This window comes from Acanthisitta chloris, unplaced genomic scaffold, assembly GCF_000695815.1.
Source record: "Acanthisitta chloris isolate BGI_N310 unplaced genomic scaffold, ASM69581v1 scaffold9096, whole genome shotgun sequence".
Taxonomy (NCBI): Eukaryota; Metazoa; Chordata; class Aves; order Passeriformes; family Acanthisittidae; genus Acanthisitta; species Acanthisitta chloris.
In genome coordinates, this window is record NW_008680032.1 from 70,456 (window position 1) to 81,541 (window position 11,086).

Sequence of the window (11,086 nt, forward strand, 5' to 3'; positions counted from 1 at the left end):
CTGGTACAAATTATTTCAAAGTCATCTTCTAGGTCATTTGTCCTCAGTGCCAGGAGTCCTTGTCACTGTCCTGGGAAAGGCCTTGGTCCTTTCAGGAGGGATGCTCCATCCAGCTGCACCTTCAGGCAACTTTAAGGTGAAGGACAGCCATGTATGCATCCACTTCCATAGGCACTCCTTCCTCATATCTACAGGGACTCCGCTATTCCTTTCCTCTGGAGTGAGTGACATTCAGCTCCATGTCAGCCAGATAACTGGAGATTTTTATAGTATGTTAAGGGATTGGAATGGAGCTTAGAGATCATCCAGCCCCAACCCCTGCCCTGAGCAGGAACACCTCCCACCAGAGCAGGTTGCTCAAGGCTTTAGCCAACCTGGCTGTGAACACTGCCAGGGTTGGGGCAGCCACAGCCTCCCTGGGCAACCTGGGACAGTGTCTCACCACCCTCACAGGGAAAACTTCTGCCTAATCTAAATCTCCCCTTTCAATTTCTCCCCATTGCTCCTTGTCCTATCCCTGCAGTTCCTAACCCAGAGTCCCTCTGCAGCTTCCCTGGAGCCCCTTCAGCTCCTGGATGGTGCTCTGAGGTCTCCATGTAACCTTCTCTTCTCCAGGAACATTTCCCCTGCCCCTTCCTCAGCTCCATGCACTGGCACTGCTGTGTGCATACAGCTCTGGCACAAGTGATCTCCCTTTGTGCTCCTCTCACCCAAAACTTGTACTTTCACATGCTGCCCCAAATCGGGACAGGTCCCTGTGAAACTGTGCCTGGTACTACAGCAAGTGCACTATCCCTGGGTTTTTTCCACATTAGTACTCTGGCTATTAACATGGATCTAGCTCCTGCCTTTGGTTACGTTTCCTCTTTAGTTGCAGCCTGATTGCTGCCCACACAGGCTGTCCAGGATGCTTTGGAGGAGCAGGATGGGATGTGTGTGCCTGGCACGGCGCCGGCACACGGCTCCCCTGGCAGCCTGCCCGTGTTTATGGAGCCTGGAGCTGCGAAGAAGTGGCCAAGATAGAACCAACTGTGAGGAGTTGTTGAGAAGTTTGATGTAGTAATGTTGTTGATGGCCTAAAGCTGAAGGGAGGGAGGGGAAAAAACCCATTTCTATCTTTCAGGAGGCTGAGTGGTGCACGGAGAAATGTGCTCAGGCACATTTGGTTTCCTTCAGCATTACTTTGCCACATACACATTCCACCACGGGTGCTCCTGCTGAGGGTGCAGGAGCTGGAAGGATCAGCTTTGTGGTTGTGTATAAATGGAGCATAATTTAGTCTGGCAGCTTAAAGGAGCAAGAAAAGCACTTTGATTCCCACGCCGCAGGTCAGTGCGTTGGGATCGATGTGTCTGCTGGAGATCTGTGGCTGTCACATTTAGCTGGATATTGGCAGGGACTCTGGATGCACAGCATGGAGGTCTGTGGCTTGCCAGTTGAAGCAGTAATGATCTTTTGTTATTCATTCAAAGGCATCTTGCAGCAAAGTAGGAACAAATCTAGAGTGATCGCCTCAAATCCCTCATATTTTATGAATACGTGAATTGGGAGAACCTCCTTTCAGAGGAGGTTAAAGGGAGAGAATCCAGTCTGGAGCTGGTCCTGGCTGGTTTAAAATTGTCCTCCAAGCAGGAAATGCTGTACAGCACTTAACATGTCTTGACAAATCCACATGATGTAGGCTATCTCCAGAGAGCAGGAGGATAGGGCAAGGTCTGCTCCTCAGTGTAACATCAGGGCTGAGGCAGCAGGAAGTGCCAGGCACAAGCAGCAGAGTGCAAAAATAGCCTAAAAGCCATCTAAAAGCTTCAAACCAGTGGGCTCCAATGGCAGGATAGAAGTATAATCCTTTTAACTCAGGGCATCTTATGAGAAGGAGCAGCAGGAGAAGAGAGGAAGGAGAATTTGGAGAGGAAAACTAAATGAGCCATTTTCTGCTCATGGATTACACCAGCACAGATCTGTCATTGAAGTCATTTACACCAGGATAACCACAAACCTGTCCCAAAGCATTTCAGCAGCTGGAGGGGATTTATTTGGATGGAAAGAATGTGTTCAGCATAGCTTGGCCAAATGACACCTATGGTGGACTTGGCAGCTGTTAGCAAGTATTTATAGGATGTAAACAGCAAGGAGAAAGAGGATGGAAACAGAGCAAACTGTAGGGGACAGGAAAATGGGAAAAGGAAGGGTTTTACTGCTGTGTGGCTTAGGCTGCAAAGTGTCCATGCAGTTGGGATGACCTAACTAGAACGCTTGGTGCTAATTGGACTAAGGATTTGAAACTAGAGGCTGTAATTTTGGGCAATCCTCTGCAGATCCCTCTGTGTCTGTAATGGTTCTGTAGGATGGGCAGGAATCCCTTTCCATTAGGAGACAGAAGATCAGATTTGATCAGGTGTCTGTAGGATCAGATCAAACATTCTACCTCTGCTCTCTCATTGCTGATGGCAGGGAACAGTGATTGCTTCAGAAATGAGTATTTGCAACGATCAGCAGCCTCTGAGCCTCCTGAACAGCAGCTTGCACCTCCCATTTGTCATGTTTAGTAGCCACTGACAGCCTGGTACCTTTGATTCATCCTTTCCACATTTAAATCCATTTGTGATTTGACCTCTTCAGCATGTGGTAGCAGTGGGTTCCCCAAGCTGTGCTTTGCATACACCTGTCTGTGTGTGAATTCTTTCCTTTACATTAAAATTGCTGCATGCTGATCTCATTGCTGGCCCTGCATGTCATCATCTCCCCCAGCCTGTGAGTTTAGTTTGTTCTCATGTGAAGTCCTCGCCACATTCTGATCATCTTTTGTGCTTCTCTCTGTGGTTTTCTAGTTCTGTTCTGTCTTTTGGGGTGAGAAGTCTGAGCTTGCTTGCAGTTTTCCAAGTGCTGGTCTGTCCTGGATGTCTGTTCTTATGTTTTCTGTTTTATTCTGGTTTCTTTGATTTGCCACTTGAACTTGCACTGAACACTAGTTTAATATTTTTCAGAGAATATTCCCAAGTGGTTCCCAAATCCATGTGAGCAGAGCTGGATAAGAGCTCATTGCTGTAGGGGCATTGCTGCTTCTGTTTTCCTCTTGTCCTGTCAGCACTGAGGTTCATCTGTTGTTTATCACTTGACTCCATCATTTCTCTGAGTCCTTTCTGCACTTTTTGAAATCAAGGAGTACATTTACTCTCCTGAAGGAATTTGTATCATCCTCAAACGTTGCCTCCTCATTTTCCCCACTCCTGGATCTGTGTGCAGACTCAACCTCTGCACTCCCATTGCTGTTTGGCTTTTCTTGCTCTTTGTTTCCATCTTCAAATGAGTTTTGAATCCATGTGGTGACCTCTCCAGTGATCCTAGGCTGGCTGAGTTTGTTTGAAGAATCACTGGAAAAGAAACTCATGGAAAGGGCTCTGAAATCCAGCTGTTCCTGGCTGCTTTGGAGGGACCTCAGTGGATTTTGCTTCCTCAAAGCCACATTGACTTTCCCCTCGGCTGTCCACGGGCTTGGTTCCTGGCTGTTTTCATCTCACTGCCTTTCATACCAAAGCCAGGCTGTGTGGTCGTGTTCCCTCAGATCCTCAGGGAGTCTGTTTGAAGATTCCTGCATTCATCATATTTGTTCCTGGCACTGGGGTTTGTTGAGCAAGAGATTGGCAGTTCAGCTGTGCATGCTCAGGTTCCTTAGAAGGCACCATTCATGTCTTTACCCTCTTTGAATGGCTGTTGGTCTGATAATGGCATTTTCCCCCTCTTCCTTCCTTGGCACAGGGGCTGCTCCCAGGTGGGTGTGATCAGAGCCCTGATTGAAGCTGGAATCCCAGTGGATATGATTGGAGGAACATCCATTGGCGCCTTCATGAGCGCCTTGTACGCCGAGGAGCGCAGCTACAACCAGATGAGGATCAAAGCTCGCCAGTGGGCCATGGTAAGCACTAGGAATGCTGCACTTCCCTCCTTGGATGGAGGGAGAGTCCAACCACAGCCTTGGCAGGCAGCAGGGCATGGGCATCACTTGAGGAAGGTGCAGCCACCTGCACCTCTGGGTGATGGAACAGACCTGCCCAGCAGTGAGGGCTGACCTGGGAGAGCTGCTCTGTCCTCTGCCTCAGGAGGCAAATGCTTTGCACAAATCCCAGTCACACTGTCAACACCAGTGATGTCTCAGTGTGTTCACGTGTGTTTATCTTTGTTGTATCTTCTCTCTTTATGTGCTGGAGTCTGTTTCCTTTCCAACTCTCAACACATGTGTTTCTCTCTTGTGTGATTCTCTCTCACATGCTATCATTTGTCAGTGGAACTGAGTGACAGAGGTAATCCTTCTCTAAACTACCTACCAAGTGTGTAATTCCCAATCCTGCCTGCACACTCTACAGTGGTGGGACTCTGGGTCAGGAGAAATTCGGAGAAATTCCTAACTTTCAATAGTTAATGCAAGCAAAAGCTTGTTTTCGTACTTAAGCCAAGTTTTGGGAAGGTGAATCTGTTTATCAGTTTCCTAGAATGGTTTGAGCTGAAAGAGACCCTAAAGCTCATCTCATTCCACTGCTAACAGCACTGTCCAGCAGAATGGCTGCATTGTAAGCTGAAGGAACCATGAAAACCCTCTCTCCAAGATCACAGCTAATGTACAGAGTGCCTTGGGGGATCATAAATCTTTTTATCAGTGCTATTCTGAGGTATTGTCTCTCGTGTTGTGTTGCAGCAGCTGGAGGCTGAGCAGGGAGAGGAGCTCCTTTCCCTGAGGCCCAGTGCTCTCTCTGAGTAACAGCAGGGAGGTTTGTTGGGGATGCTTGGAAGGGACTGAATGAAAAATCCACCAGCTAACCCCTACCTTCCCAGTGTCCCAAAGCTGCAGGGCTGTTCCTGCTGCTCTCCAGAGCTGGGACTGTGGCAGGTGGTGGCTGTGCAGGAGGTTGCTCTGGGAGCTCCTTCATTCAGGCTGTGCTATACACAAAGGCTGAGCATTCCCTGCTCCAGAACCTGCTGATCCTGCTCCTCTGGGGCTGTGAGCTTGTGCTAGTGCAGGTTACTGCTGAGTGCTCTTTGAGTAGAACCTTGTTGTTTCACCTGGGGGCAGTTTGGAAGTGTCTTCATTGGGATAGATTAGCTAACTCTGAGCTTTTTATATATATCTTTTTAATCCATCAAACTAAATGTTGGGTTATTTATCTCCAGTTATTTATCTCTTTGGTATTTTTAGAAATTGACCTGTCTCTAGTTGTACACTTGAGGCTGGGAGAAGGGGCATTTTAATGGGGTTTTCTGCACCTAATGAAGCAGCAAAGAAATAAATGACTTTTGTCAAAACACAGAGGGAGACGAAAATTCCCAGCCAGACCAGTTACTATTTATTGCCTCTGTGTATCCTCTGTACCTCTATTTAACCAACAAAGCAAACAAGCCAAAGCTTTTGTGTTTGCTGATTGTTGGGGTTTTGAATTGGAGAATTAATATTTCAAAGTATAAATATGTCACAAAGAATGGAATATTCTGCTGTTGAAGGGAACGTGGTTATAGGAATGTGGAGCTAAAAGAGCTTCCCACGTGGGCAGTGAAGAGTGGCTGGGTGGGAAGTTGCTGATGTTTGCTGACCCTTGTGGTTGTACCGACAGCTCTAATAAATGTGGAGGTTCGGAGGCTGCACTCAAGAGGTTCTGCCTCTCTGACACTGCTCTGTTTGCACATTGAGGGATGCTGGGGTTTAATGAGCTGATCTGGCCAAAAATTAGTCCTTTTTTCCTGTCATGGTAATTCTCATCCAGCTCAGTTCCATGAGCAGAGTGTTCCTGCAGAGCAGCCAGACTGGCCCAGGGCATGGGGAGGCAGCACAGCAGCTTCAGCTGGGTCAGATCCAGCTGCTGTTAGATCCTGATACACCTTTTAAAATCGTGGAGTCATAGAACCGTTGGAAAGGACCTTTAAGATCATTAAGTCCACCCGGCACTGCCATCTCCAGGGATGATGACTCCACCACTGTCCTGGGCAGCCTGTGGCAGAGCTTGAGGACTCTTGTGGTGAAGAAGTTTTCTCTAATATCCAACCTAAACCTCCCCTGGAGCAATTTGAGGCCATTTCTTCTGGTCCTGTCACTTGTTACTTGGGAGAAGAGACCAACCCCCACCTGGCTACAACCTCCTGTCAGGTAGTTGTAGAGAGCAATAAGGTCCCTAAAGCTTTCTCTTCTCCAGGCTGAGCCCCCTGCCCAGCTCCCTCAGCTGCTCTTGATCCATTCTGTCTGTTGTTTGGAGGAAGAAGCTATTCCCTGCCATCCCAAGTGATGCCCACAGCCCCCGTGGGACCTGGTGCAGGTTGAGGATGGCGTTCCCTGCCATCCTAAGTGATGCCCACAGCCCCTGTGGGACCTGGTGCAGGTTGAGGATGGCTTGGCAGTGTGGAGAAGCAGCATGTGACTGACTGCAGGGCTCAGCAGAAGGGTTGGTGGGGAGGGTGAGATGCCCACAAACTGTCCCTTTGCTGGGGGGGGAGTTGGAGGGAGAGCATCATTAGTAGGTGCAATGTGTTGTAAATCACTGTTCATCCCACGCTCTGATTTTGTTGCTGTGCCAGAGCTTCTGTACAACAACAGCTCCAAGCCCTGCAAACAAACACAGAATCTGAGCTGAACAGGGAAACGTTGCCAGACTGGATGGGCATGGAGAACAGGCAGGATGGTATGGGAAAGATGCCTCCTGAGCAGAGGAGATCCACAAATCACTCAGCCCAGTCCCCTGGGTGAAGGGAGTCACAGGGGCTGTGCCTCAGCACTGGTTCAGGCACAAAAAAAGGTAACACAGGCTAAAGTTTTAACACACCCAGTGAGTCTGAAGTAACTCAAAGGTTCATTAAGGTCACACATTAACGAATTGTCTTGTAACTGGGGTTTGTATTTACCATTTCAGTTGCATTGTTTGGGGGGTTGAAAGGAACCTTGAATCAAGCATTGGAACTGGGAAATTCAGATGAAAGGCAGCAAGTGAAATCCCAACATGCCTCATGCTTTGAGATGCTCTGAAATACCCAGTTAAGCCCCAAACCTTCCTACCTGGACCCTGCAGTGACTCTGTCAGCTATTGATCATACAGATGGTATGTTAGTGTCACAGGCTGATTTAAACATGCACCTCCTTACCTGACTCAGAGTGTTTCAGATAGATTCATTTTAACTGTATTCAACTCTTAGATTTCTTAGTAGTTTATCTTTAAACCTGAACTTCCATGATCTCTAATTCCTGCCTTCAGGATAAATCTATCCCTGTAGTGTTGTTTACCTGAAACTGTTGCCCTGAGTTATGTTGTTATTTGGTCTTTAATGTTGGTTTTTTTGTGAATTCCTTTGTTTGTTTCATTGGAACTTTATAGGTGAGTACTGAGAAAACACTAAAGGAAAATCTGGATGTTCTCTTGAGTAGTTTAAAAAATATTGGATCTCCTTTTAATTTTTGTTCTTGCATCGAGTTTTTCCATACCCGTAGGGAGTTTTTTTGTACTCAGGAATATTGAAAAATCCTAGGATTATGCTAGGGTTGGACACCAGTTTGCCACAATTCTGCATCAAAGAACAAAATATCCAGAGATTACAATTCCTCTGGTCCATCACTATGTGTGTTTGCTCTTGTCCTTCTGCTCTGTGAGCAGGACCTTGTCCTTGCCTTGATGAGGTTACTTTATACCCCAGGGCTGCTTTGAGCAATGATTTTTGGATTGAAGGGCATTTTGAAGAGAGAGCTCATCTTGCAGCAGAGATGCAGAAATGGAAGTTGATGAGAAGTTAATGAAGAATTGGGAAGAAATTCCTCCTTGTGAGGGTGATGAGACACTGGCACAGGTTGCCCAGAGAAGCTGTGGCTGCTCCATCCCTGGGAGTGTTCCAGGCCAGGTTGGATGGGGCTTGGAGCAACCTGGGCTGGTGGAAGGTGTCCCTGCCTACGGGAGAGGTTGAACTAGATGATCTTAAGGTCACTTCAAAGCCAAACCAGTCTGTAATTCTGTGACTTGAAAATTCCCTGCTCTCTCCTGAGAGCTGCCTCAGAGCTGGACTTCCCATCCTGGTGCTGTGAGGTGCATTGCTCATGGAGCTGCCAGGGTTGGCTCTTGGTTAGTAGAGAAGGATGAAGTGGAGTGAGAGCCAGGAGGCTCCAACTACCTTTCCAGAGGGTCATCTTTAAGTGAATTTATGTGGGGAATGGGAGGTGCTAGCAGCTATTCCTGGAAAGCTGAGGGAGGCTGTTGGCCATCAGCATCAGCTAAAAGGGCATCTCCAGTTCTGAGAAATGAGAGTATTAAGGAATAACTGTTAATGAGAAGTATTTTGCTCATGGACAATATTACTGCAAGCCTCACTTGCAGGGGAAGTGTAGAGGCTCAGCATTATAAATACCATTTGCAGCAAGGGAAGCCTTGATGGTTGGGGCTGAGTGGGAGAGGTTTTTCTTGGGTATTAAATAAAGGGCTTTTTGTAAATGCCTCTTCCCCTGACTTAATCATTCTGAGTACTGTCAGAGACCTAATCCCTATTTTAAGTAGCAAACTAATTCCATTTCCCTCTGAAGCAGTGGGTAGCATGTCTATAGTTAGGTTGGCACACTGTCCTCACCCCAGCAGAACCCAAAAGGAAGATGTGAATGAAGCTGACAGTTTGTAATTGGGTTTATGCTCAGCCTTTTGCATTCTCCCACATTTCCTATTCATATACTTGGTTTTAATCATCTTTTTTTTTTTATGCTTGGACATGTATTCTCTGGGTAGATTCTTAATATATATTTAAAAGCAGCTGGGCAAGACAATCTAGGCTAATCCTGCTGTTCTGTAAGTCATAGCTAGAGTAAAGCCAAGGCCAGATGTTGCTTACAGCTGCTTTAACAGACAGCAGAGGCTGTTCCACACTGTAGGTCTGTGCCTGGGTACAGTGCCCTGTTCTCTGTGAAGCTGGTTGTTAAGTTATAGAGAACATGTAGAGAGACAAGATATTTCATCCAGTGAAACCTTAATTAACTGGGAAGGAACTCATTGGGTTTTTTGGTCTTCTGTTACATTTTAACTAGGGTGTAATGTATTAGGCATTGAATTTTGTTAGGATTTCAGACCAATAACCTGGTCATGGAGCAAATACAATGCCCATAATGCTATAGAGTATAGGGATTTTCACCATTTTCTCTTGTAGGTTAGTCCATAGGTGTAATAATGTTGTTAAGTGGGAAGAAACATCCATGGAAGCTGAATTCCAGTGCATGTGTGTTTAGAAGAGACACAGCTGCTGCTGTGTGCTGCAACAACCTGATGTGGTTTGGTTTTGGTTTCTCTGGCTGCAGCAGAGAGCCTGTAGCAGTACCTAAATGCTGTGTCCACAACATCCATACCCAGTAACTCACTCTGGAAATGGCAGATAATCAACCCTGATACACACAAAGTGTTTAAAGCCCTTTAATGTGTGACTGAGTGAACCTTATTGCAGTCCCAGAGAATCACAGCCCCAGTTTTCTAAGTGCTTATGCTGAGGCAGAGAAAAGCTTTAAGACTGGGAGAAAAATGAGGTGTGACCCCAACATGAGAAGAGATGAACAAAGATACAGGTGCTGTGGAGAGGGTAGTGAAGAGGAAGACAACTCGTAACATCTTTTTGTTGTCTAAAAGCTATAAAGGATTAAGCTGTGCCACCCATGTGCATGTGCAGGCTGAGGCCTGTGCCCAGGCAGGCTGATTTTGGGGTGCAAGGAAGCAATGCAATGTCCATTTTTCCAGAGTGATTGCAGACTGGCTGCAGAGGTTGCTGCTGCTTTTGGTTTTACATTTATTTACCATACAAAGAGCTCCTGGTTATAGGTGTTCAAGCTGTATTTGTGTCCTCTCAACACCTTCTGCACTCACTAGTGATGCTTCCAGCACGTTGGCTCTAGGCTCTGGAATGTGATGTCTCAAAGTGCAGCTGTTACTGCACACATTGATGTGGATTCTGGAATAGATTTACCTTTGAAATGCCTTTTTTTTTTCTTTCTTGTAGGTTATGAACTCAGTGTTTAAGACTATTCTAGACCTGACATACCCAATAACCTCTATGTTCTCTGGAGCAGCTTTTAACAGCAGCATCAACAACATCTTCAAAGATAAGCAGATAGAGGTAAGTTCTTTGTTCACCTTATGGTTAGGAAATGATGTTCTGTGGGAGCAGAAATAGCTTTTCTCCATGCTAACAGGAGACATGGAGCTGTGGGATGACTGAAAACGTGGTGAAACTGAATGTCATGTTACATGACTATAGGAAGGAGCCTGTTCTTTTTGGTGGATTTAGAAAACAGGTTGTAGATTATTTGCAGCTACTTCTGTTTGACAAAGGGATCCTGTTGTCTGAGAGCAGAAGTGAGAATTGTGACACTGCAGGAGAATTGCTGAGCCTGTTCCCTCATTAGTTTTCTGCCAGTCAGTTCTCAGAGACCTCCAGGACACACTAGAGAAGGGTCTGAAGGGGGTAGGAGTGGGTTTGGCTTGGTTATTTTATTTTTGAAGCTAGAGTGAGTTTTTCTGAGCAGCCTACAGAAAGCTGCAATATAATGATAGAGTGTGTGGTGTCCTGGTTTGTACTTGGTGACCTTTTCCTGGTTACTGAGTGTTGTATGGTCTACTTGAACCCATAGCCACCTTCAGGTCCCACCTGCCCTCCACCCCTCCCCCAGCAGTAGCAGTTTGTAGAGCACATGACCTATGTTTGTCTTCCTAGGTCACCCAGCCTGGGGAGTGTTTGAGCAGCCTTGCAATCATACCCCATTTGCAATTTTAACCAAATTATTCCTGTGTTTGGGATCCTTGTGATGAAAGATTATGGAGCAAATTAACACTGTATAGACTTTGAATATATTTATTAAAAATAAGCCAAAACATTCCCTACTTAAATGGAAGTATGAAAGTAAGTGATTAATCATCACATGGCCTAAAATAGCAGTTTGCTGTGCAGAGGGGACGGTGCTGGAAACAAACAGGTTTTGGAGTGATAAGTACTTCAGAGACTGGAATGATTTTTGTGGTGGTTGGGCAGCCCCAGCTGTATCCTCCTTTCCTGAGTCATGTGGATCCCTTCCTGCAGTGCTCCAGCTCCTATCTTTGGT

General features: G+C 46.3%; 1 protein-coding gene across 1 annotated transcript in view; it reads left to right on the forward strand.

Annotated features, from left to right (window-relative positions):
* The window catches only part of LOC103804935 (patatin-like phospholipase domain-containing protein 7), a gene marked incomplete at its 5' end in the record, with an annotated part of 108,325 nt that overhangs the window by 69,490 nt on the left and 27,749 nt on the right, over window positions 1–11,086 (forward strand). The window contains 2 exons of the mRNA XM_009077569.1: window positions 3,760–3,916; window positions 9,988–10,104. Of these exons, the coding sequence (XP_009075817.1) occupies window positions 3,760–3,916; window positions 9,988–10,104 (274 nt within the window). The remainder of the gene's footprint in view (window positions 1–3,759; window positions 3,917–9,987; window positions 10,105–11,086) is intronic.